Below are 27792 nucleotides of genomic sequence, written 5' to 3'. Positions count from 1 at the left end.
TTTTGCTCAACGCAGTGAAGAAGTAAGAGCTCCAAAAACACAGGACATGAAAAAACAGCTCTTCCAATCCACTCTTATAACCTAGCAAAGGTTTGCTGTGTTTACTTAGCTTATTTGGGGCAGACTGCCCTGAAGGCATGGGTAAGGTCAGTCTGTACAATGCATTTTCCATACCTATTAACTAATTTAAACAAGAATCTCCACCACCTTTTCCCATATTTACCGTTGTCCTTCTAGATGTTGTAAAATTTTCTTTAGAGGATAGGAAATGCTTTTGGGGCATGCAAGTAAAAAGAGGGTATAGCAAATGTATATGATAGACTATCATTTATGAAATGCGAATAAACAAAATTTTTCCCCTTTACATGTTACTGAGAAACTGAAAAAAGTATGACCAACTATCAGAAGAACACTCCATTCACCTTTTACTGGCTAAAGATAACTTTTTTCAATCATGTCACACTGCCCTGAATAAACAATCTTTATATTTATTTGCCGGTCTTTTAGAAGAACTTCCATCAGCATAAGTATTTGAGCTTTGAAATGCTCCTTGTCATAAACATGGCGGATTTCAGCTCATGACAGACTGAGAAGCACAATATGGTGTATGGTACAAAATGTATGCTTCAGCTGAAACAGTGTATTTTAGCAAAGAATCCCAATACTAAGCGCTTGCAACCTTAGAGCTGCTAAGACAGTCATGTGCACCAGAAGAGTGATGTGAACTTTCGTGAAGAGTTGGCAGTCCTTGACCCAGTGAACCAACAAACACATTCCTTTGAAGCCCTGCAGCTTCAGACTTTGCTGCAGCAGTAACCCAGCAAAGAAGCAGGCACAGACAGCAGGGAATAATTTCACAATAGCTCTGGCTTATGCTCTGATAGAAGCCCATGACTTAAAGAGACAATTCTACAATTCAGCTTTGCCAAAAGTGTGTTTTTCACATTGTTGTCCTCTTACAGACGCATGCAGACCTCCTGGCTTCAATCCCCAAACTTCCATTTTACTATAGTTTTGGGGGTTCCTTTTTTTGTTTTTCTATTTTTTGTTTTTAAAATTAGGAGATTTGGTTTTGTACAATATATTCTGAAGTTCAAGAGAAGCATAAAGTCCTTTAGGTTACCTGCAGATGTCTTCTGCATCAAAATATCTGGAGTTCCTGTGATCTATAACAATTATTTCCTGGTGCTTATCAAGAAAACATTCAAGCGCTGACTCTCGAGTACGGGCAATATTGCACCTGTATCCAGCTCTGTCACAAGCCCACCAGAAACCATCACTTTGGTTGTCTTCTTTTGCAAAGATCAGCAAAACCTGCAAAGCATGCAAAACAGTGGCACCACATTAAACATACAAAAAAGTTCTCTGTATGGTGCAAATCTTAACAAACGCTTCTGCTATACGAAAGATTTGAGTCTACTTTGAAAGTGGGAAGATTGAACTACAGACTGTAAAACAGCTGATGCAGGAGCACAACTTTCTTAATAGATAGAGTGATTATCAATAGACAATTAATAGTTAACTGTGTAGGACTGATATTTATGACAAAACCAGCTGCCAGATGATGACTCTCTTCTAACTCATGTTCAAATTCAATCAGCAGCCACCCAGGGTAGGTGTTCAAACATCATTGCCACTCTCATCAGGCCATCCCAGCTACACACACTTTTAATTGTAATGAACTGTCTGAAATGCAACTGCCTTGATTATCACTCCTCAGTGACAAATAATTAACATAACACAGTTTTATTCATTATTTCTCCTTTGACGTACAACAAAATGGAATTAACCCATGTTCTTTCAAAACTGAAAAGAACAACGGACAAGTAGGTATGGACAGGGCTGGGTAGGGGAAAAAAAACCTCATTCAAACATCACAATTTTTACCCAATAAATTATCCCTAATTATGCAAATATATGAGGTAGTTTTGACAACTTCAACTGAACACTGAAGGAACTGCTCACACTTGATCAGGTAGGATGTGTGCTGAGGCACTGTTCTAAAAATCAAATTGATGCTGTAGGAAGTCTGTTTGCTAACTGACACACAGAATATAGGCTGAAAACAGCTGTATTTGTGTGCTTGTGTGAAAGAAGGAGTGTTTTTAGGAGAGAACAAATTTTTCATGCTTGCCCTATAATACATATATTATCAATGTACAGACTGTCTGGACTGTTGAATTCTAAACAATAAACAAATCAATTAATGTTATTGTGGCAGGACAACCAGTCAAGGTTTCATTAAACAGTGGAAGGAAATTATATGCTTGGAATTTCCATAAATATTAAGAAATAACTTAAGAAGTTTCAATTTTTTAGAAAGAGCATTTTTAATTGCAGTTAACAATAAGCAGATTTGGGTTACTGACACTTAACATCCAAGGTAACTGTTGTCACTCTACCTAATCCCTGATTTTTTTTCCAGCCATCAAAATGTTGGAAAGCAGTGACGTGGTTGAGCTGCAGACTTTTTCTGCAGGTACTCTGGTAAAGTCCCTACTCTGATACAATCTTCTGTTTGGTTCCAACTGCTACTGGTTTTATTTTTTTCCTAATTTGATTGGTACAATACGATTCAGAAAATGTGTTTTTGGGGGCACATTTTTTAATATCTTCGTTCTCTCAACATTCCCAGTTTGGAAATAAAGGATTGTAAAATGCAGTCATATATCAGCTGTAAAATAATGGAGTTTAATTAAACCACCTGATCTCCCACTGGTAGCTAATTATCAGTGTGTAAATCCTTTTGAGAATATTAACTTTAAAAGGTTTTTTAAAGTATTACTACCACGCTTACTCATTAATATTTGTATGAAGCTTACTATAAACCATCAAAACATAATGTAACTAGAAGTATATTGCAAGATATGCTCTCAAAGTCAAGATAAAAATATAACAATCCATATAAACAACACTGTCAAGGAAAAGCTTGAATTCAATTTGTGTTTCTTGGGAAAAAAAATGATGTAGCTATTTTTTGGAACATAATTTGTCCATATTACTGTAAAAAGATTATTTTACTCAGTGCTGCCCTGGTTTAGGAGCACCGTGGACTTCTCCTGTAGAGACCTTTACATTTTTTGGTGATGTATTGGAATTTTTACCACCTTTCTAAGTATTTGCTTTGCAAAACTACTGCATGTCTTGTTCCCAGTTTATCATACAAATACAGAAAATGGACAGAGATTTGCTTTAAAGAGCTGAAAATAAAACAAGAGACACCAGCTGAGTACAGACACATAGGGTATCACAATGAAACTGAGAAAATTACGAACAGCAACTTAAGAAGTAAAAATAAAATACTTAATTATTTTTATGTTATTGTATCCCAGCAAGAGAGTTTTAAAGTGGAAAACACAGAGCAGCTCTGAATTAAGTTAGGGGGGAGCTCTTGTTACACTGAAAATTGGCATGGGGGAACAGTAAAATGCTGTGCATCATCATGATTCGTTTGCAGCTCAACAGGGAAGATCACCATCATCAGAACAGAAATGGAGTTTGATGTCAATGCTGTGAAAGAGATGATGGCCAATGGATGTCCTAAGAGTGAGAAAATGCAGTATTTGAATGGGGGACACATCCAAACCTTTATCAGCCCTGGTAAACGCTTCTGCAAAAGAATAAGACAGCTTTTTAAAGTGCACTAAATGTTTATAAAAAACACCTTTCTTCTGTGTCCTCTGGCAAAAGTGCATTTACATGTACTTTTATCATGGTCATTTCTAAGGTCTCAAACCAAACCATGCCTATTTGCAAGCCTTGATACAAAATTGGGGCAGACATGCAAGCTGCACGTGGGGAGGACATTTGGAGGGTCAGAGCTGGTAGGTTTGCTTTGCACTCTTCCCCTTGCCCTTAAGGCCAGCAGCACATGGGTCATGATCTAGGACAAACCAAACCAGATTTGTCCTCCAAAACAGATGGTCATAAAACCCAGTGAGGAATCTATTAAATAGTTTATGGCAGGTCACAGTCACAAGTAAGGTGAACTCTCAGACAAAAAATACAGACCATTTTGAGGTTGGTACAGGTGTTGCATAACAGCATAAAACACACACCAGAATAAAATTAACATCGCTAAGAAAAGCCCCAGTGGCAATTTTTTAACAAACTAAATTGACTTTTCAGGCAATTGTGAACATGATTAAGCACCCACAAATAGACATTTAAAATATGATATTCAGTAGCTGTTTGCACTGCACAGAGAAACATGTAACTCCATTGTCAGGATGGAATAAAAGATTAACACACAAATCTTACTTGCCAAATTATCTGAGGTAATGTGGCTTGTTCCACAAACAAAGGAGGTGGGTTTACATAAAGTATTTTCCCTTTACTGTAAATAAGTTAGTGTATGGCAATGTCTTTATGGAAAACTCTTCAGTTAATGGTATTACTTGAGGTCTGTTTTCTGCTTTACTTAAGGTCTTCTATGGTAGCACCATAGATTCTCACTTGTATAATGTAGGGACAAAATAACATCCACACCTGACAAGGTACCAAGAAAAATGTCAAACACTTTTAAAAACAACAAAAATCCCACTTTCCCTTCTTATATGAAAAATCTTCACTTATAACAGCTAACACTGGTACTATGATATTTTGGCAAATTCAATTTCTATAAAGTAAAATTGTGACATAAGCACTGAGAATATTTTTATTTGTTAAATATCTGCTTGACCATCTTTCTGAAGATGATCAGAGTCTAAAAAATTTTTTTCTGTGAGGATTTCCACACTTTTATGTTGAAATTCCTTGCAAAACCAAAGATTGATCTACTGCTGAAGCCACTGTTCCACGGTCTTATTATAACATAAACAGCTTCATCAGATCAAGTCATCATTAAGACTGAATGCTTAATACAGGAATAAAAATGTAATGCTTTATGAGGTATATACACATGATTTATTTTCCTTGAGAATAGCATTTCTTCCACTGGTAGGTTTTTCCTCTCATAGACAGATATGGGGGAGATCCCCCCCCAAACCAGAAAAGGTGACGGGTGACTAAATGTCTCTGTATTTTACAGAGTTAAGTGACCCAAAAAGTTAATTCAAATGAATGCTGTATCTCTAGAGCAATGTTAAAGACTAAGATTATTTAATTTCCTATCATCTTAGAGCTCTCATACCCACTATAAGCTAAAAAAATAATGCTTGGCATCTGTTTACTGGCACAGGAACAAAACGTAAAGAAACAGAAGCAAGTATGGATGAGGGCTGTTGCTGCTTAAGCTGAAGTTCAACCTGTCTTGTTGGAAGTGGTGTGATTTCTTGGATTAGTGACCTGTAAAAGCACAGTTCTCTCTCCTGTTGTGCAAAACCCAGCAAAACTGGCTGGGTACCTAAAGTTTATAATGCAGCTTTCTGCTTTGGTATATCAGAACTGAGCAGTTTTTAACATCCAGAGAGGCAGCTCTTTCCCCTCCTAATGCACACACACAGACACTCCTACTGACAGGACATATAAAAGGAATGATTTGATGTTAATGGAAATCTAAACACCTTGTTTACCAAGCTAATTTACTTGTAGATCTCTTCTCAAGCAATCAGATAAACCAAAACACCAATTACCCATCTCACAGTCCTTGCACAAGGAAAATGAAAATATTATACTTAACTGTAGGAGTTGAACCTTAATTTCTTCACCCATTAACACTGAATTGATTGTATCAGGAAACTGAAAGAGCATCTTACCTGAATTGGATCTTGTGTCAGTCTCATGGGCCCAAGTTGTACTTCTGTAGTCGAAGCCTGCTAAAGAAGAGTAGTACAAGTATTTTTTCCAGTCTGGTTCTTAAGAAGATAACATTTTACATGCAAGAATGAAAGATCAAACAGAACTATGAAAGATGCTCAAAAGGGGGGCAGGCAGGCAGGCATATGACTGCTAATTTTGTTTTATTTGCCTCTAAGTTAAAAATTGTAGGGTTTTAAATAAGGAAAAAAGAAACACGATTTCCTTTCCCCTCTTTCCCCAAGTACAGAGTACCTTGGTTACACAAGATGACTTGTATTTTGCTTAAGACTACAGAAAGCTTTTTTTTCTGGCCAAAAATTGCCTTATTCATTTGAATGTAATACAGAACTTGTACTAAAGGTCTTGTGACATATATTCAATAATAATATTTCCATGGGTTTGGTTAGAAAAAAAGTGACTTTTCAAACAAGAGAATTTGTTTGGATTGCAGATTTAAATTTATTTTACAGAACCATAGCCTTTAGTTTGCAGGAAAAAACATCGCTACCACGTGAGCCATGACCTTTTCAGAAGACATGAGGGCACATCATAATTTAAAGCTACTGCAAGAAAGCCAGTAGACATTGGCTGTGGCAGCTTTGTTGCCATATTTCCTAGGAGTCAGTCTACCTTAATACTTTTTGTGTCTTGATACATTTCAGTACACTTCTCCTGTACACTACTGATTTGTTTCACTTCAGACCATTAGCTACAGAAGGTTGTTAAGCAACTGAACAATACCTATGTCCTCCCACAGATGCATGTACTTAAGGAAAAGAGTCTTTGAACCCTTAAAATATTCTTCCCCTCATGCATATGGAGGATTATTTGCAAGCTAGCAATCTCCAAAAGGGCAGATTCTCTGTTTTCCTGGTACCAGTTACCCCAGGTGCCTGGTGTAGGCGAGTTAAAGCAATCACCCTGCAAGATGTGTAATTTGAACAAAACCCTAATTGTAGGCAGATTCCCAGGACTGTTCCCTGACACACAGGAATCCTGGAGCCTTATTTCTGCAGCGTTTCGTTCTGTGGTGCTCGTTAGTTTGAGTCTTTTGTCAAGGTATTACCTTATTCTTAAATTTAATATTTTTCAAAGGAATGTGTATAAACATTCAAAATGGATGACGTTACTAGTATTCAACTTTTTTTCCTTAGAGAATACAATACTGTGTTAAGTATTAACAGTCTTGCCTGCATGCGAAACAGTGGTATTATGTATAGCTACAACTGACACGTTGGACTTTCATGCACCACTGAGCATCGATTCTTCTCAGCCCAACAACGTACGTCAGAAGGTGGTAACAGGCAGTGCTCCAAAAGATTAAACTACAAAGCCTGCCACTGTTTTCCACAGCAAAAATTGCCCCCAATATAAGTGTAGTTAACCTCTGCTTTTCTCACACAAAAGCTTCACTTCCCACTTGAGCTCCTGCCACAGCAGAATGTAACTTAATGCCAGTAAGTGTATCGGAATAGAAATGAAAGCTAGCACCCATTATCTACCATGAGTTATGAGTAAGGTTATAGAAACAGTTCTCTGAAAGCTCCCAATGCCTCTTCCCCCCCACCAGAAAAGAAAAACAGCACATTCATACTTCAATGGTATTATATAGGAAACTCTTAAATACATTTTTTATCATTATTCATCTTGATATTAAAAAAAAAAGTTTTAAAGTAGTCTCATTAGCCAAATCTGTAAGAATTCACAACAGACTTGGGTCAGTATCAGTGCAAAAACTTCTTTTTTTACAATGCACAGCTCCGACTGTCCCAGAATGTATTGATCAAGAGCCTGGGATCCTTCACAAAAGACAATTAGGGTACACATATTTATTTTATTATCCATTTATTAATGTTACTAGGGAACTGACATTGTAAATGAATGCCTTCCACTTTTCTACCACTTCAGGGGACATCCAGCTTTAATTACTCTGTTTTGTCCAAGATGGAATAACTGTGTCTGAGACATAGATCGATGCAGGCAAGTCTATCAATCCCTCTACAGAGATTCCTTTATAGGGTAGCCACTTCTCTTAGCCTGGGTATTTTAAAAAAACAACAAAAATCCACACAACTGTGACTCAGGGTTCCTCTCCCTGCTGCTTCTGTGTCAGCCTCATGAATAGAAAGTACCTGAATAGAAGCACCTAAAAATCAGGGTCTCTCCCTTCCCCCGTCCCAGTTTCAGGGACACCTTTCAGGGACGCCTGCCTTTGCTAACAGTAGGAAAGCTTCATGAGGATAAGAAAATCTGAGAGCCCTGATATAAGTGAACTTGTTTCCGTCCTGTTCTGCACAGACATGGTAGTGTCAGAACGACCCAGGGATGCAGAAAAGGTGCTGCTACATCTGAAAGATTGCCATGTATAACCTTTAAGTCCCTAAGTTACTCAACTTCATTAGTTATGCAATGCACAGAAACAGATGGGACCTTCAAATTAAGACTGGTAAAGAACCTGAGCACAGGAAGGATTAATAAACCTTCTCATCAGATACAGCAAAAAGTATGTCTGAAATCCTCCTTCCTGGACTTCGAGTTCTGAGCTTTGTTTTACAAGCTGAATCAGTCCCTTGCATTTATACGCCCAAATTGCTCTGGGTACAAGTGACTGCCTCACTTTTCTCTTTCAAAAGACAGCTAGAGAAGGCAGCAAGAATAATGACATGAGTGCCTGGCCTTCACAAATGTCCTACGGATTTCTCCTTGGCCTGAAGGAACTAATTTCATGTCTTCCTAACTCCCAGAAGAACCTGACCATGTGGACATCACATATTAGTGATACCATGATCATACCTCTGCGCATTTCCTGACTCAAGTGAATATCTCATTGCTGATGATTTCCAATTTAAAGAAATCTCTCATTATTTGATTGACTGTCAGGAAGGACTGCTAATAGATCTGCAATCTAAATCAATTAGTAGAGTAGCTCATGACAAACTTTTCTGGTAAAACATGTGGAGACAAGCCTGGTTCCAAAGAGGCCAGTGAGAAAATCCCCGATTTCAGTGAGCAGAGGAAGAGACACAGGGTTGGAAGCAAAGAAATCATAAATAAACTAACCATCTGGGAATAACAAAAGCTTAAAAACAGTGAAGAAATTTTTGTTTTAACATTTTAAACTGTCTAATATTATTTCCAGTATATTCTAACCTCCTAGGCAATCTCCACAGGAATCAGCTATTAATCAAAGAATTAAAGACAAAGTCAATGGTACCTTCTTAAATTCTATGTTTTTATGTAAATCAGTGATCATCAATTACCTTACTATCATAGCAGTACCATTAAGCAAAATGTACTTACCACTTCATTAAAGTTCCACCCTTTTAAATCACCAGTACAAAAATCTTTACCCCCCCATACACCTGCAGGCTTAGAGCCCCTGTAGTTTATGAAACATCAAGAATTGGTAACAGAACCACTGTAAAAATAATGACTAATTAGTATAGCAAAATCTTCTTGAATAATCCTTCATTGCTCCAGAGCAAGAAGAGCAACTAGAGCCAACCAAGTGGTGAAGTAAAGGTGTTGGTGAGTTCAGCCTCCTGGAAAGGCTCAGGATGGATGTGCCAGTTTAGAAGCATCACACAAATGCCAAGGTCCCTAACAGACACCCTTTTGCCCTGAAGGCTCCTTCCCCCTACCCACTATATCTTCTTTCCCTTTTAGTCACTCCCACACTGATGCAAGCCTTCCTTCACCTTTGTAGTATGTTTTCAGACCTCTGCCCCTTTGGTTTTGTAAGTGGGTAATGGGGCTCTTTTTTCAACCCACCTCTCACCACACTGCTGTGTTCCCCTGGCTCCATCTCCCCATCTTTGCTAGGGCTCATTTGCATTTCTCTCCAGCTCAGCTTTCCCCATCTACACCACTGGTGAGGGTTGATACCTCAAGCCCATCCTTTGGCTATTGCTATTTCCATATTTGATTATACCATTATTTACAACCTCAAATCCCTTTCCTTTTTTCCCTGGCCAAACTGCAGTCCTGAAAAGGATTACAACCATGTGTGACCTCAACACTGGTCTTAGCCTTGCTTGAATTCCCTTATGAGACACAGGGCCCACAGCTGTTCTCCAACATCTCTAGTCTGGAGCTGGTGTCCTGCTCCTCTTCCTGCTACAACACACCTGACCAGGGTGTCCAGGTCCATTTCTACTGTTCAGCAACAGTATGCCCCTCTCTTCCCCTTCTTTTCTTTGTGCTGTCTTTCTTAGCAGAACTATATCCCAGTCTTTCTCCTCTTCTTTTACTTTTTTATCACTTTGGGTCTGTTCAACTCCCATCCACTGGCATTTTTCTATAGTTTAACACTTGGCCACTCTTTCTCTGTTTGGAGTCTCCCCATGCTTCTTTGCCAGCTTCAACTGTTACAGGGAATATCCCTTGACCTGTCTAGCAATTTGGGTGTATTAAAAAAGGGACAGATTTACAGGAGAAAAATGAAGAGCTCTTCTCCTAAAGATGCCACCCCTGACTCAATAAGCCCCTAAATGATAAGCTGGCAAAGGCTGGGAGAATAAACAGGATAGCTCACTACACGCTCCTCCTGCTGGAGACTTGGTCCTGAGCTAGATGACTTTTGGCCTGACCTCCATGGCTTTTCCAGACACCATCCTTCCCTGATTCATTCATTTGACTGCCTGCCTCTGTTTGCCCTCTCCACCCATACAGCTACTCTCCCAACTCTCTTTCAGGGAGCAGCGCTCTTTGCCACCTCTGCTCTGTTTTTTTATTCTCCCCTTGCTGTGCCTTCCAGTTGACTTGTGCTTCTGCTTTCCCAGCATTCCCTGCGTTTCTCTGGCTCCCACTAGAGGTCTGCCAACTCACTCTGCTCCACAAGCTGCTCCCCTCATGCCACCCGGCTGTCACCACTCAAGGAGTCCAGAGGACCATTAAATAGTTGGATAGGTCAACTCTAAGGTTATTGTAAGGTCATGCTATTTTATTAACTGAAAATAATGATCAGACACACACACCATTTAGAAGAAATAAAGCTTCATTGTTGTTGACTTAGCCACTGCAAACTCTGCAAGCACCCATAACAGAAGCCTGACCCATCAGATACATAGGAAATGGTAAAAAAAAACGCATACACATTTTGAAGAGCTAGCCTATTCATGACATGTGCGACATAAGCTTTGTGTAAGTCACACATATTTTGAAAAACAGCAAGTATGAACTTACTGTGGGGTGTTTGGAACCAAGAAACCAGGACCACTGCAGACTCTTAATGCATCAATAACCTTTACACAGGCTTCCACTTGTGGTTACACCTTGGAAATAACCAACTGTATGCCATCTGCTACTAAGACCACAAAATTATCTAGGCTTCAGTTTAGCCTAAGATGACTCTCATGCCTTTCCTTCCTTAACTATTTTGAACTGAGGTTCTCTTTGCACTCTAGCCAAAGAGAACACTCTAAGTGTCTCTCTTTAGAGTCAAAGCTCAGCAGTTGTCCACAGTCCTCTTCCATGCCCCCATCAGCTGCCTTTCACACCACTGACACTTTATTGTTTGAAATTTAGTCTGGCATTGGCTTTCAGAAATCTCCTCCACCCTAAGACCTTTTCTACTTCTCTCTTCACCCCTTCAGAAGGTCCTCCATAGAATATCTTCTAACTTTGGCAAAGATCTCAAGTTGTTTTTGCCTCCACATGTATCACTGCAGGGAGTGTGCCTTAGACATACTGACCTGAAGGCCCATTTCCCTGGAACAGGAAACCTAGATTTTTTTCTGTATTGTTTTTCTTCTTTTTCTTGATCACAAGAAACAAATGATTTGCTTCAAAAACTCAGCTCCACTGAGGACTTGCATCTATACCCGTCTACTCCAGATCTCTTTCCACTTTCAGCAACAGAAATCTCAGCTTTTCTCTAAGCATATGTCTAGCTGTCATTTCAGGTAAATCCCCTTTCCAAATCTGTGTCTCCCCCATCAACTGCCATCTGCAACCTTCTCTCAGTCACTGTGAGTACTGCCACCAACCACCTTCTGCTCATACCCACAATCTGTAAATCATCATCCGCTTGAGCTTCTCTTAAGTCCTCCCACCCTGGCTCTTTCTACATCTTACTTATTCTATGTCATCTATAAAATGTGGCCTTTCCTTGTCAACCACCTGCAGCGTTTTCAGCTAGCTCTCTTATTTTGCCTGCAGATTATTACAGCATCCTTCTGTTTAGCTGTGACATGGGAAAACTTGCCAAGCTTACATTCAACTTGACAAGGATGCAGAGGCACAGACAAAATCTTCTCTGCAGATGAAAACAGAGAAAACAAAATAAAAGGGCTGCAAACAAACCTGTCTTCTCCCTGAAGACCTTTCCCAGCCTATTTCTTTTCCCTATGTGAATTATCCCTGCTTCCTTCGCCTGAGATGTCAGGCTGTGCAGCCTGTATGTTGAGTTTTCGTTTCTAAGTTTTCATGACCTCTGCATTTTTGCAATGTTGACAAACAACAACAAAAAGTAACCCTGAAAGCCATGCCCCCAAGTGTTTAGATGCTTTGTAGATACAATGGTGTCACTCGTATAATACTGTCTCACTCCTCTCATCTGTGCCCCTGTTAATACTCCATCAACAGTAACAGGCTACTCCGTCAAAGGCAGGAATGCTATTTCCAGTTTGCATTGAACAGCCCTTCCACAGTGGTGTCCTGGTCTTTTAAACAATACTCATGGCTGTGGTTTTTTTGCTTTTTTGAAAAGCAAACACACCCAGGGCCAGCATATGCAAAAAAAAGAGCTAGTACTTGCAACGTTTTTATCATTTTGTAGGTTTATTCTTTCAAACAGTAGCTGCATATTTGGATTTTTGACTAAAATTTATTATGTCACTTTATGCTTTTCCTGCCCAAAGAACTGTTAACGAATTTTCTACCTTAAATAAAAGCAAAAAAAGGACAAAACCAATATCCGTACATATTTTGCATAAAGCATTATAGTACAATTTTTTTTAAGATAGGATGGCAAGTACAACTAAATTTTTTCAGAATATTGATATACTAAAAATACAGCCCTGAATTTTTATAAACCTCACAAAAAATGGTATTCTCCCATGTTTTCAGGAATCAGTCCATCTCTTATTACTGTAGAAAATATAATCAGAACCACCTCTCCTTAAAGGAAATTGGACCATTTTGAAAATGATCTCCTCTCTTCTCCATAATTATACAACTCCAGATTGAGGCAAGTCGGATCTGACTGTTTGGAATTCAGCTCTTTTTGTTTTGCAAAACTTTCAGTTAAATTTCAGAATGCTTTCTGTTTTTAAGAAAGTGTTACTTAAAATGTGGCACCTCAAATAAGTTAATGCTATAAAAAACCCAAAATCAAACACATTTTTACAGCATACTCCATGAAGAAGAGTATTAAACAGTTTCACTACAAAACTTTAAGATAAGCATAGTTTTTTTTCCTTAATATATTAATTTAGCACTCATTTAGGAAGTCTGTGATATAATTGCATCTTAGTTTTAACTCATGCAATGTAGCATTTCCCCAATCTAATGATTTAATCATTTAAAGCATATCTATACATCAGGAAAATTTTACTCTGTAGTTTTGAGTGTACTCTTCCCATATGCATAAGCAAAATTCATGATCCACAATGTATTCTTTTCTTCCAGATACTATATGCGATTTTGTTGACAAGGAACAAACCTCAGAATTCCCTTGGGGAAAAAAAAAAAGTCTTTTACTTACGTAGCTATCACACATCCAGCTATGCAACTGGGCTAAATCCTCAGCTCAGGACAAGACACACCAAGGCACCCAGCATGAAAACACTACATACACAGGCAATAAACTGGACCCAAATCTACAAAGACACGTAGGTTTGGCAGGCTTTGTTGTACTTTCATGCACCTAGCTCAAGGGTAGAGTTCACAAACGTGCAACTGGTTCTTCTGCTTCCCAAAACCAAGCAGAATTGGGATTAGGCCCTCTCAATGCCTCCAGTTAAAGCTATGTCACTGCATAAAGGGGAATTGAAAATTGAATCTTAAGCACTGTCTAACTTCCTTTCTCACCTCCCTCTTCGCCAACAACCTTGCCTTCACCTGTTCCGGGAACACTCACCTGGGAGAGAGGCATTTGAAATCAAGCTTGGCTGGGCGTAGGCTATCATATACCAGATGCACCAGCCCACTGTTATCCCTACATTTCGCATGTGCTCTGAGAATACTAGCCTGACTGGGTCCTTCAGGGGACCTGCCATACGAAAGTCTCTGGCTGTGAACTCCACATATTCTTCAGTGTGAGGTATGTGCCAAGACTGCATATCTTAGCAGAGCTAAGATTGGCAGCAGTTCTGGAGATAAGCAGAAGTCCTCATAAACACTTCAAAGTCTAAGGATCAAATGGCTAAAGTTGAATTTCTGTGAATTACACAGTTGGTAACATACTGGATGCTTAAGTTGTTTTTTCAGTTTGGTTCTCAGAGTCTGCTCCTACAACTGCTCCTGTGCAAAGCTGCAAAGATCTGTCTGATCAGACTCAACTTCAGGAACAGATGTTAAGATTTCTATCTTTCTTCCTTCATCCTCATTCCACTCTACATGGTTTCCTGGCTTGTGTTTCAAATAAGAAATTAGAAAAGTAAGTATTCAAAAACACAGATTTGTTTCTTCTCTATTTCTCACTTCTTTTTCCCCTGCAACATAATTAACCTATTTTTAAGAAATTACAGACAGTAGTGATAGTATAATCTTGCTGTTTCAATCTAAAAATCAGTGGTAAGGGAAGAAAAGCAAACCCATGGCATGCAGGTAAACCTCTGAAAGACAGGGGAAAGACAGAGGAGAACAAAGGGCAGCTAGCACAAACAGGTCACAAAAATTGGATCATCCTTAAGAGAATAAGAATTGAGAAAGGCAAAATGTACCAGTGTCAAGTTGCTAGCAATTTTAGGCAAAGCTGACACTTGTAAAATAATTCTGTGAGTTCCAATATAACAAATGAGTGCCTGATATAAAAAAACTGCAGCAAGAATATTATATTAGGACTTTTTGCATTCTGTTCACATTTTCGTAGCAGCTTTCTTATGAATACATTATAGGAAGTAGAACAATCAAGTAAAAAAGACACTAGTTTGGCCATTATTTTGTTAAATTTGGCATACAAATTACCATTGTCAATCGGTTCTCAATTCTGCTCACAGTAGCAGCTGCTTTGAGACCTGTCAAGGGAAGATAGGCTACAAAAGCCCCACAATCCAGAAAGAGTAGTCCATGTCCCTTTTATTCCTATAATTCACAGATTAAGGCTTCCAACAGAATCTGGAAGCGATCCTGCAGGTTTCTACATACAATTTCTCCCCCCCCCCCATTTTTCTTACATGGATTCAAGGCTCATGATCTGCACACTGGTCCTACTAAGACCAGTACCAAAATTCTGGTTCTTGATGTTAGCACAAAATAGATTTGTTATCCAAGTTACAGTTGGTTGAACACAGTTGATTAGGATGTCCCTTAATAAAAACCCACAAATCTCCAGGGAGATTTTTAAACACATTCCCATGTCCTTTTTAGAAGCTCTGTGAGGAACAACCAAAAATTGGTCAGACCAGCCAATCCTGGCCTAACATCCTGTCTCCAGAAGTGGCCAAAAGCAGCTGACAAACTGAAAAATGCAAAAACAGGGCAAGCACAGAGTGACACAGTCCCTTATACCACCTAAGCTTGATGCTGATAGCTCATCTCAGCTTATGCTTTCCTTACATAAAAAGCTACGCTAACTCTTCTCGAGCACATCATATTTATCCAATCACCTACCACATCTACTTGTGCTACGTTTTATCTCTAGACATAGTGTCTTGCTCAGTGCGGGAACAGAATGTAGTTCCTAGATGATCTTTGGTACACTCTGAGGAAGGCTAACATCTCATTATCCAATTTTCACTCCTCTGTCACTGAGATCAGTCTAAAGAGCAGGTGACACACCTTAGTAGTTCAGAAATTTCAGATTTATGTTCCTTGTGAACTCCTGGGTCAATATGCCAACTGGGTCCTGGCAATCTTTCCTTCTCCTTCACCTCCTCCCTACAGCAGAGCAATAAATGGCCCACATCCCCAGTTCTACTGCCCACATGTCTCTTGTTCAAGAGCAGAGTGCCCAGAAAGGTGGCTCAGATGACTTGTCAGCTATTCATATCACTTGACAAGGGCATGATCTCAAAAGATATAGTTATCATTATCACTGTACTCACTGTGCTAATGACATTTAAAAAATTAAGCATAACAAAAATGTTATAAATTAATTTTAATAGGTAAAATATACACCAAGAAGACATCAAATTACAAAATGCTGCATCACAGTCCGATACCAAACACTTTTCTTTCAAGAAACTCTGTCTTTGATGCATCCTGTCCTTCTCTAAATTCAGTATTGATTTTAAGGAAAAAATCATAGTCCTTAATGGGTTTTCTGGTTAATGTTTTACATGCAAGGCTACAGAAACAAGAAAAATACAGCATAGTTGGCTTATCTCCTACCTTTTGATGAGAAAGCTAAGTATTTATTCCTCTTTACATTAAGCTACTCTTAGGTATTGCAGGTTCCGTATTCTTGTGTTTATGTAGAAGTTTAGAGGTACGTTTGCTTAGAATTGGCTGCATTTCTATACCATAGGAATACAGAATTTGAGAAACCAAATTGGCTATGACAAGGTATCTTTTGAAGATAACAGCTTCTTATGCACAGATGCCGTTAATTCGTTCAAAAAGGAAAAAAAAACACCAAACATCCAAAAAGCAAAAAACACCCTGCAGCATTTTTTTCTAATTAGGGGCTTAAGTCATGGCAAAAATCTAATGCATTGATTTCCAGTAGCATTTTGACTGGGTATTTTGACTAGGTACTTCTGCTCACAAAGAAACAGGACACATAAATTAAGAGCATACCTTTCTCCACTATCTACAGTGCCTCAAGGTCTACAGCAGTAGGAAACTTCCTCCCCAGGTACTCAGAACTTGAATAGGAAGAAGGGCCTGACTAATGTCTAGAGGTGCTCAGTGAAACACCAGTGAGTAAAGAATCACAAAAGTGCTGGCCTGAAGGGACTCCTGAAGGTCATCTAGTCCCTCCAAGTGGTGCTATCACAATGCCAGATCAGGTCAACCATGCCTTTGCCTATGCCTTTTCAGCATGGCTGCTGCTCAGGCAATCACCTCCAAGCCTGCACTGACAAGAAAGGAATTAAAAATCCATAGACTGGCCAAGTGCTTTAACTTCTGAACTACTGGGGAAGAAAAATATCTGCTATCATAATGTAGCCCTGTTTTATTTCACTCCTTTCCCCCTTCCTGTAATATTGAGTAAATTCAGACCAAATTGGCACAATTTTTTTGAAAACATGCAAACAAATTTCACTTTGAAATACTTTTAAAAGTGAACATTGAACAGACCCTGTGGACTCCTCCAGAGATATGAAACTTCAGTAACTATCAGTATATCTATTGTGGCAAGTTAAAAAATGATGGCTTCTTTAAAAAAAATACACTTCCACATTTTAGTCCAGCAGCACACGGATAATAAAAAGACAGACTCGTGCCACAAACAGCAACATTTTTAGACTTGTGAAAAGAAAACCAATTACAGAATGCAATCCCCAATGACATCGGGTTTATTTTGAATATTGACTTTGTCAACAGAAGTTTATCTTAAAGTATATTTTTTTTGTTAGCACACACATTTCACTTCACTAAATACGCATGGCAGGTAGGTTATGTTAATGTCCTTGCAGTGTGAAGAGGCATGGGGAAAATAAACTTTCCAAGCATCTGTCAAAGTAAGCAGAATCTGCCCAACACTTGTGGATCTCTGCATGGTTAGACATCTTTCTGTAAATCCATTGGCCATTACTGTCCGTTCTCAACTTTGTAAGAGCATGAGTCACACACATTACTGGAGAATCCAGTCAAATCTCCTTACTTCATTCTTAGGGAAAAACACAGCAACTAAGTCTGAACTGTTTCAGAAATACACACACTGGTGTTTAGGGGGGAGGAAAATCAAAAACTATAGACACAGAAAGATTTAAAAATTTAAAGATTTAAAAATGAATCTTATTTTCATCTTTGTATGTCCAGCTAGTCAGAAAAGCAACCAATGTGAAGATAGGAACAAAACAACTTCATGCTGCCATGTAAATTTATGATGAACCCACACTTTCAATGCTGTATATCATCTTTTGTTTTTCTTGAGACAAGTTAACCAAAACTAGATAAATTAAAGAGAAAGCAACAAGAATAATCATAGCTATTCCAAGACATCTTCGGAGAACTAAAAAGACTAGGCTGCTTCTGCCAGGAGGAGAGGTAATTAAGGAACAGAATAGGCATCCATGAAATTATGAATGGTGTAGAGCTGAATGAAGAATCACTCATCAACAGTCTTCACAATACAAGAAATATGATGCTTTCACTTAAATTATCAGGTCACTGGAGGGGGTGTTGTTCAAAAAGCAGTTGAACAAAATTTACCAAAGATAGGCTGCTATGTTGCTGTGAAACACGTCAGTAAGAACATAACCTTAATTCAGAAGCCCCTTAGTTATAGGCTAAGAGAGGCCCAGGGATAGATCCCTCTCCATCTGCCCTCTTTTCTCTCTGTTGCACAAGGCTCTTTGCTCTTGCCCAAGACGAGATAATGGACTGGCAGACCTATGGTTCGATACAGTAGATCAATTCTTGGGCACGGCTATTAAAATTGATACAAAAAGATATGAAGTGAGTTTCAATACTGGAAGATTCAGGTAATACAATCATCTAAGTATGAATGGAAACAGCCAGAACATTAATTTGCAGCAAGCTGCTATCTAAATAATGCTGATCTTCTTCCATCAGCTCTTGGTCTAGGTAAATACTCATAACTTACGGAGCATACTGTTAGTCTGCAATCAAACAATAATTTTGAAATGTAAAATTAACTTTGCCTTCTAAAGACTGACTAAGAAAAAACATCTGGAAGTTGTCTGCATACACCTGAGGGGCTGCCAGACCAGCATTTGCTCTAGAGACTGTTCAGTTCCCTCCACCTCACATGGAAGATGCTGCCAAAACAGATTTCAAGTCCCACTTCTGTGCTGGGTTGTGGGGGACATACTTCCAGGGCTCTGCAACATCAGCAAGAGTTTGCTGGAAGACAGTTGTCATATTTTAAACTCCTCCTGGAAATTAGCAAAGGAAGAAGTTAAATATTTTAATACATGAATATTTAGGAGTTTTCCACAAGTCTGCTTCTACTAGAAAAGGGCAATATGTCTCCTTTCTCTTCACTCAATGTATTGCTGGCTTTGGCTGCTGCTTGTTGGAGGACAATTTTAGTTCAGAGAGATTTTGACAAGAAACACTGTGTTCTCAAATAATTTAATACTGCTGTTACAGTAGTATATAACCTACCTGGTTTCTTACTGAAGAAGAAAATTTTAGTTGTTTTGGCTTCCACTGTTTACCTAACATAAACTATATAGTGTTTTATTGAAAGTGAACAAATTAAGATAGAGCTGAATTTGCAGGTTCTCTCTTGCCTGTGAAACCTCTAAGATTATGTCCCTCAATAGCCTGAGAGCAGTCGGAAGCAGCACCTCAAGTACTGGTTTGCAAGTGCACACATAGATATCATGGACTCTACTCCAAGGGTTAATATGAAGACAACTTTTTGACCCACGGTGTGCACTAAATTTTTAGTCTACTATTTCTCCAGCACTATTCAATGCAGACAGTACTATCTATCAATACCAACCTTAAGCCAGAGTGCTTAGCAGGCTTCTTCTCCAGAGATGTATAATGGATGCCACCTTCAGAGATTTGGCTTACTATCACCTCCTCTTATTTCTTATCGCAGGTGGGCATAGCTGGAAAGAATTTCTTCCTGGTTCAACAAGGTCTGTTCATATCTTCCTCTGCCAGCTACTGTAAGGCACCTACATATTATCTCAGCCTAAAACCAACACTATATTCCTCTTGCCGGAACACAGAAAAACAAACAAAGAAAACCCCAGAACAAAGATGTTCTGATAAGTGCTACTCACTTATTGAAGTTTTTTTTTTTTCTGAATTGTCTTTCACTTAGAAAAAACTCAGCTGTTAACTTTGATCTACATTTAAAAAAAATACCAAAATAAACTCTCGTAAAGAATAGGGTATTCCTCACTTTCTTCGAAGACATAATGTTCTCTCTCTCCTACTGCTTCGCACTGCCAGACAATGTTTGCTTTGCAGTTCTTCTGTCTTGATTGTTCAAGTCCAGGGACAGGCTGCTGACACAAACTAGTCTGGCCTTTTAATTAACATTTTAGGATCCACAAGATATGTCTCAGAATTATACCTAGTAACTCTATTAGAAAACATAAACAAAACCCAACAACAACTCCAAATTGCAAATACACAGTACAACCACCCACAAAACAAAATTTAAATCTTCCCAAGTTTTCAGGATAACAGGTACGTATGTACACTTTTTCCATTATTATCTAACATTGACTCTAAAATCCAAAAATAGCATTTAAATATATGTCAAAATTAACTATTTTGCTGTTGACCCTTTTATCAGAAACCCACAGGTAGAAGAACTATTCCCAGAGCAGACCCTACCATCTCAAGTATCAAGAGTGATGCTGCCTCCAGTAACAAAGCCTTCAGCTCAACACCACCTGTTAAATTGTCAACATGAAAGTCTGTGCCATGTCTCACACTAAAAATTGAGCAGACAACAAAAATCAAAGCCAAATTCTCTTCAAAATAAACAACTTGGAGACTCTCATGCTGACTGAGTAATTCATGATCACATTTAAGTCAGTTTAAATTTCTATTTTAATTTTGACAAAGCCACTGCAGATAATCCAGACAGCAGCAGTAGTGTGTAAATCTAAGACTCCGATACTGACATCTGGACATCACCTTCTGGGACATGCACAGTGCCTTGCCCACTGGTGAGTCATCTAACTGAGCCACATGGATGTTACCCAAAACGAGAATTTTCACCCTCTGTATTTTGTCATTCAAGACTAAAGGATTATGGAGCTTGTCTCATCTACTTAGATTATAAATCCCAGAGGCAAAGATCACCTCTCACTTTTATAATACCTCGTATAATAGGGCACATGGGCTGACTGATCCTATAAGCCCTACCCAAATATAGATGAAGACTGAGGAAGAGTAGAAGTAGTATTTACACAAGGTGGGTATAGTGGCACACATGAAGCAGTCAGAGGAATGGGAAGCTCTGATCCAGAGGAACAGAGTAGCAGTGTCAGATGTACCTGAAGTATTCACACCTCGCAAAAGTAAGAATTGCCCTGATAAACCGGGAAACTTAATTACCCAGTCTTACAAACGTGAATGCAGTCATGTTAATTTCACTGCCCTTACTCTACTCATGTCAATGCTGGTAGGATCAGCATCTTATGTTAGGGTTTAACTTTTGCATACAGCTGCAATCCAAATAAGCTCTGCAAAAGTATGGAAAGAAAGCACTGCATAGTCCTTCAGCTGGCCTGCTGTACCAGAGCAAATTATTACTTATGCAATAAGCAATAATAATTTTGGTATTACTTATCACTATTTCCACAGTGTGGGGGAAATCATTAAAAGCTTTCTGGAAAAATACTTTTTTTGGACATTTTATTCCAGTTTTAACAAGGAGAAGCACCACCAAATTTAAATTTAAGTGCCACTTTCCAGACCCAGCATTACAAGAATCATGCCAATGTTCTACAGAGAGCTCTTAACTGCTACTCCAGTTTTTATGTACTGACATCTGTTTGAACAGAATATAGTCATTTTAGTCCACCATTAGGATCGTCCATTGTTAGGATGTATTATGCAACTCACTACCAACACAATACTGAGAGGATAAAAAAATTACACTGTTATATTCTGCACAGATAGTGAAACCCAAGTCTCTCGCAAATGTCTCGGCAACCGATCTTCTACCATGGCTGCTGTACGTGCACAGTATGAACTTCCACACTCAAGAGTTAAAAGCAGAAGTTCTGGCCGCTGAATGCAGTGTTAACTGCCACACTTTTCTCCCCAAAGAATAGTTACAGCTGCCTATTTTCAATGCACCTTATATTGCAGAAGCTAAATTCTGTGCACCACAGCCTCAGTTTGGCAATCTGTTTAATTTTATTTTATGAGTAATATCACTGGAGACAAAAAGGGCTTCTTGTACAGTTAAAGGTAGCATGGCCTAAATGCTCAGCATTTTGCAGAATTAAGCAACTATTAAGCAACAGGAACCGTATACATATCATGAACTGCAGGAGACTATTAATCTCCTCTCCAAGAGATCACATGGACAGTTCAAAGCCTGACACTTTCCAACCACCTTTATCTAGAAATCCTGTCTCTGAAAGTCATAAAAGATTTTAGTTCCAATTCCCTGACAAAATTTTCACCAACAAAGCTTTTAGAAGGCATGATCTCTTAATTTTAGTGGATTAGACTCAGTATTGCATACAGCTTCACTGAAGAACTGCTTATGCATAAATTATTCACAATCTAACACTACAGTCCCTGAGATTACGACATAAAAATATATTGCTGGAGGTCTCTGTTACGTGCCTCTCATATATCTCTTTATTTTACAACTGTCTTTGGATGGGCTCTGCATAGAAATACATTGTATTTTCTCTTAATATTGTACTTATTCACAAGTGCATATCACAGTATAGAAAACACTAATTTCCATAAATTTCTTGCTGAGTCACATTCAGTTTTCAAAGAAGTCGAGAAATATTTGATTGACATAGGATGGGTGAAATGAGCTACCAAGAGAGCAGGGAAAGTGATTGGCACTCATGCTAAAAATCTGTGCCAGAGTTGTATGGAAGAATAAAGACATTGAGTTATACTGAACAGAAGATGGAATTCAGTATCATTTTACCAAACTTACTGGGTCACCCTGATATGAGTGCTGATAAAAACATACAAAATAATAAAGTGATTTTCTAGAGAAAGGAAACTTAATAAACCTGTCCTATTCAAGACTGCTGAAAGGCATTTGTTGGGATGCTACAGGCAAAGCTGTTAAAAAAGCTGCAGAAAATGGGGTGAATAGAAGAACTGCAAGGTACATAGGGTAGCAGAGAACCTTGAGGGCAGGAGTCATAGAAATGGGCTGAAATTCAAACAATATGAAGTGCCACACTGTGTACTTACATATGTTGCTATATATTAGAAGCTTTATTAGCTGAATACAACAGAAAAAGCAGAGATGACAGTTTAGGACTCCCATCAATAAAGTCAGACAGGACCAGAAGTAAACTTTTTCTAGGCTTTGATGAAATTAAAGGGGTTATAGAAGTTGCCTTCTTACAATTGCAAGGGCTAGCTCTCTGACCCAAGAGTCCTTTCCAGAAATTGCATTTTACTTCACATAGCAAGCTACCATTAAAGTTTAAATGCTTCCCCAAAAGTAAATGAGAGACTTCGGGCTGGGGGGCCTCCTAACAAAATACATCTGTAATGAATGTCTGTAATTGTTACGGTCATTAAACATAAAAAGACCATTTCTGGGCACAGATAAAACTGTCTGACTAGCTTACTGGTCCCATCTGCAGAAACCTCGTGATGAAATGATAACGCAGTACAGATAGTCAGATCCTCCACACTGAGTAACCCAAGATCATCACTGATTATTTCCGTTATGGCACTGCAAATATATTAGTACTCCTCCTTACAGAATTTAGGCCCCAAGTCTTCAGATCCACATAACAGTATTGGACCAAGAAATCTTCACATATGCAGCTCTTCTTGGGGAAATACCGCTTTTCTTTTTTAGACTTTTGTAGCGACATGGAGCTAACCAACTGTTCTATATTTAGCTGCAAGACACAGGTTATAACCACCCCAAGGCTGTTTCAGACTTATTCTGAGTACAGTTACCCTGCGGAAATGTAAAGTCAAACCAGTGCTCTGGTTTTTCCAGTCAGGCTGGATAGTTCTACTTATGCGCTTAAATATTTTGCTAAGTCAGGCTTCAGTGGAGGCCAGGATTGTATAACACATAACAACAGGTGCATTGGGTCAGATTAAGCCACCAAACTAACATCATGTCTCTGAGAATGGTCAACGCTGGATAACACATACAAGACCAAGGCAAGCATGTATGATACCTCCTGCAACCATGCCCCATCACAGGCCTTAGAGATTTCTGAAATGCACAGAAGTTAATTTTTGATTTATTAATCCTCAAAAGATCTCTTTTTCACTTAGTTTTTCAGTGTCCCAGTGAACTCATGTTATATGCTCCATAGAACACTACCTCTTTTTTATATATATAGCTGTAAAGCAAGGCACAGTCTGACACATTCTGTAATTTGCAGTTTTGCTGGTTTTGGCTGGGATAGAGTTAATTTGCTTCATAGTAGCTAGCATGGGGTTATGTTTTGGATTTGTGATGAAAACAGTGTTGATTGATAATACAGAGATGTTTTCATTATTGCTGAGCAGTGCTTACACAGAGTCAAGGCCTTTTCTGCTTGTCACCCCACCCCACCAGCGAGTAGGCTGGGGGTGCACAAGAAGCTGGGAGGGGGCACAGCCAGGACAGCTGACCCCAGCTGACCAAAGGGCTATTCCATACCATATGATGTCATGCTCAGCATGTAAAGCTGGGGGAAGAAGAAGGAAAGGGGGGACGTTGGGAGTGATGGCATTTGTCTTCCCAAGTAACCGTTACACGTGATGGAGCCCTGTTTTCCTGGAGATGGCTGAACACCTGCCTGCCGATGGGAAGCAGTGAATTAATTCGTTGTTCTGTTTTGCTTGCATGCACGGCTTTTGCTTTACCTATTAAACTGGCTTTATCTCAATCCATGGGTTTTCTCACTTTTATTCTTCTGATTCTCTCCCCCATCACATTGGGGGGGGGGGAGAGAGCAAGCGGCTGTGTGGGGCTTAGTTGCCAGCTGGGGTTAAACCACGACAGCAGTCATTATGTTTTTCACACAAACCGCCATATATCAGGTACAGATTACTCAGAAAACTTTCATTAAAAATAAAGCAAAGCCATTTTTAAGTCCCCAAGGTAGATAAAGTTGTATTTTCAAAGTCAGTGTGACTCAACATACCCTGAATCTACAGCAGGTCTGAGACAACAGCTCTGATATAGCCTTTAAGGTAATTTAACAGTCACCATGGTGAACTTATCTTGCAGATAGATCTGTTCTGAAATGGGGTTTGCCTTGTGTAATCTAAAAGAAAAGTGGCCTTGATACACCACTTACGTGCATCTTGTCCAGTGATTTTTTTTCACTACAGAAACTGAGAGTGCTGCTTCTCAGATCCAAATTAGGATAATTTGATTTTAGGGCGACCTTAGGAAAGGAGTCCCCCAAAAAGTTAGCAGTAAGATGAGAAAGAAGGTGAGAAGTCATTTTGTTAGTGATGACAACTGTAAGGAGTTTATAAAAGCATGCATTGTTGACCTATTTCAGCATCAATTTCTAAAAAAATGGGCAATTAATATGTAAAAATGCTGAAAAAGTGCCAATCCACCATAAAAGTCTGAGTCCTGAGTTATGCTTAATATTTCATGTTTTAGAACTTTGTTGTGTTTTAATTCCTCTTGCAGCTTCCAGTTGGAGAGGCATGTATATTTGCAGATACAGTTTTTCCTGTAAAAGTTCTAATGAAATACATTTGCATTAACTGGCATTTTTATATTTCACTTTATGAAAACAGCCCAAACAAATATCCTTTGCCATTAAAAATAAAAATTAAAAAAGTCATTCCTTAATCTGGTATTTTAATTTCAATCATGATGTATGCAGAAATATTTTTAAATGATTCAGTCACTCTTACCACATTTAAAATATGATCGCCTCAAAACACCATGAGCCAGCCAAGTGATATACATTTACAAGTTTTCAGAGGATAACTAAAAATAACTCTATGCACAGTTCTCATTTTTCTCCAGAGTGAGATCTTTATCTCTGTACTGGGAAATATTCTTCCAAACAAGGAGGAGTCAGCTAGGAGCTTGCTCCCACTTGACGACACTGAGAGAACCTCTGTGGTGGCACAGGAATCCTCATCGCAAAGCAGGAACTCTCTCTGCAGCCAGCCAGCTCAGGGAAGGCAAAAGCCACAGCATTAAAGACATCAGGCCATCTCAGAACTTGGGACACAGAAGTCTCAAACTGACTTTGCCTATATCAGATCGGAAGAAAGTTTACCCTATTTCTACATGTAATAAAACTTATGATTTTGTAGTTATCAATCATGTTATCATATTAAGAAAGTGAAAATATTATGTTAGAATAGCAACCTTACCTATGTTGCCAGCAAATAAGAACCATTCTTCCATTTCTCATGCATGCCAGTTACTTTGAGTTTTTCTTTGTTGTATAAGACATTTGCTATAAGTTGCAATGAAATTTTATGCAGGTTCAAGTAACTAGATTGTACTATGAACACAGTAATTTCACTGGTACCCACCACAAATTATTGTATTATCCTTGCAAGACTAGTGAAAATGATGCAACTGTGTACAGAAATAGAATAAATACACTCTACTTGGCAAGGATTTATAAGTGAGCTCTAGTGAAAAGGCTAATTCTGAGAAAATGAAACAGCTGCAAGAGCGTCTATCTTATTTAAGATGGCTTGGTTTAATGATTGTCTGTGCTGCTGTTGAAAGGTAAACTGCAGACATTTCCACCTGAGATTATTACTTATCACTGAAATGTGTACAGCATGAAGCAGTACAGAAGCATCCATGAATTTTTATGTACAGCAGAACACACACGATTGACTGTCATTCACTTTACCTTTCTGTTGCTGACAGGAGTACAGGTAAGCATTTCATTCATATGCTTCCTCATATGACTAGGTTCTCCATGAAAAGAAACATAACAACAACGGATCAAGTAACAGCCTACTAGTCCAATTTAAAACCATGCTTGGCTTCTTTTGACTGATTTGGACTCAGATGCAAACGAAGTCAGAAACCATATTTATTTAAAGATAGCTTGCTAAATTCTTCACCTTAGCGCTCCACTTCATTTTTTGCTTCAAAGGGAACAATTTTCCATTTCTGTATGCACTCACTGAATGCATCTGCAAGCATTAAACACAGACAGCGAAGCCAGATCTGTAACAACACAAATGACGCCATGGCTGATGGTAAGAAGAGTAAATTCTCATTCACTTTATTTTTCACCCTGAATTTTGATCTAACAGGGCAACCTCTACCAAAGATGCAAAAATCAAGTCAGTTACCCAATGAGGAGGAAGAGCCGCAGCAAGCACTGCAATCCCACTTGTGGAGCCACTGGGCCTTTGTAGATCCATCCAGTTGTCCAAGGCCACCTACTTGTCCTTTACAATAGTGGCACAACTGAGGTGTTTAGGTACCTGGTCAGGCCTTTTAGTACAAGGCTGGTTGTGTCTCAGCAAGAGCTATGAGTTCTCAGTCCTATGCTTCCAACTTGAAAAACATACATCATTGGGCTGTAGTTTGGTGTAGTCAGTGCAGCCAGCTGCTGAAGCATATATCCAGCCTCCCAGCGTGTGTTTTACAGCTGATGTTGCTGTAATCATTAGCCCTCAAGCTTTAGTAATTTAAAGTTGGTTTAAAACTACTGTGGGCATCTCTATGGTAACATGTCTTTGGGCATCCCTACTGCAGCATAAAGCAAAGTTATTGAAGTTAGCATTGCCAGGCAGTTAGAAATTTTCTAGCTGGATCCTCCCAGCTACCATAAAATTTTCATTTATTTGAAGTAAAGCCTTTTGAAGAAGCAATAGATCAGGTGGACATTTTTATCAAAATATAAATAGAATCTGAGATTGACTATAGTAAGTTCTGATTGACTTGAAACATTTTTCCAGAATTTAATCTTTGAAATATTTCTCTTGTTGAAGTGACATTTCCAAATAAGCAGGAAATTCAATTCCCATTAACTTCCCATCAGCATACAAGTCAGTTGCCAAGGAAACTTCTGAGCAGACAAGCAGCAAAAGTTGGGAAGGAGTTTAGAGAGGGTGCACAGAAGACTATCTTTCCTGTTTTACGCTTAATCCTGTGCTAGGCAGCAATTA

General features: G+C 38.8%; 1 protein-coding gene across 5 annotated transcripts in view; it reads right to left on the bottom strand.

Moving 5' to 3' along the window:
- Nucleotides 1-27792, bottom strand: part of PDE8B (phosphodiesterase 8B) — an 88048-nt gene that overhangs the window by 39201 nt on the left and 21055 nt on the right. For 3 of the 5 annotated variants that reach the window (XM_087741281.1, XM_087741277.1, XM_087741280.1), the window contains exons 2-3: nt 5697-5756; nt 1124-1314 (exon numbers count right to left, since the gene is read on the bottom strand). In XM_087741281.1, coding sequence (XP_087597407.1) covers nt 1124-1314; nt 5697-5756 — 251 coding nt within the window. The remainder of the gene's footprint in view (nt 1-1123; nt 1315-5696; nt 5757-27792) is intronic. The other 2 variants (XM_087741282.1, XM_087741279.1) reach the window with 1 other exon arrangement.

Source organism: Nipponia nippon, unplaced genomic scaffold (assembly GCF_047370975.1).
Source record: "Nipponia nippon isolate SJK-2023a ecotype South Korea unplaced genomic scaffold, ASM4737097v1 scaffold_8, whole genome shotgun sequence".
Lineage (NCBI taxonomy): Eukaryota > Metazoa > Chordata > Aves > Pelecaniformes > Threskiornithidae > Nipponia > Nipponia nippon.
This window is presented reverse-complemented; position numbering and strand designations above follow the sequence as displayed.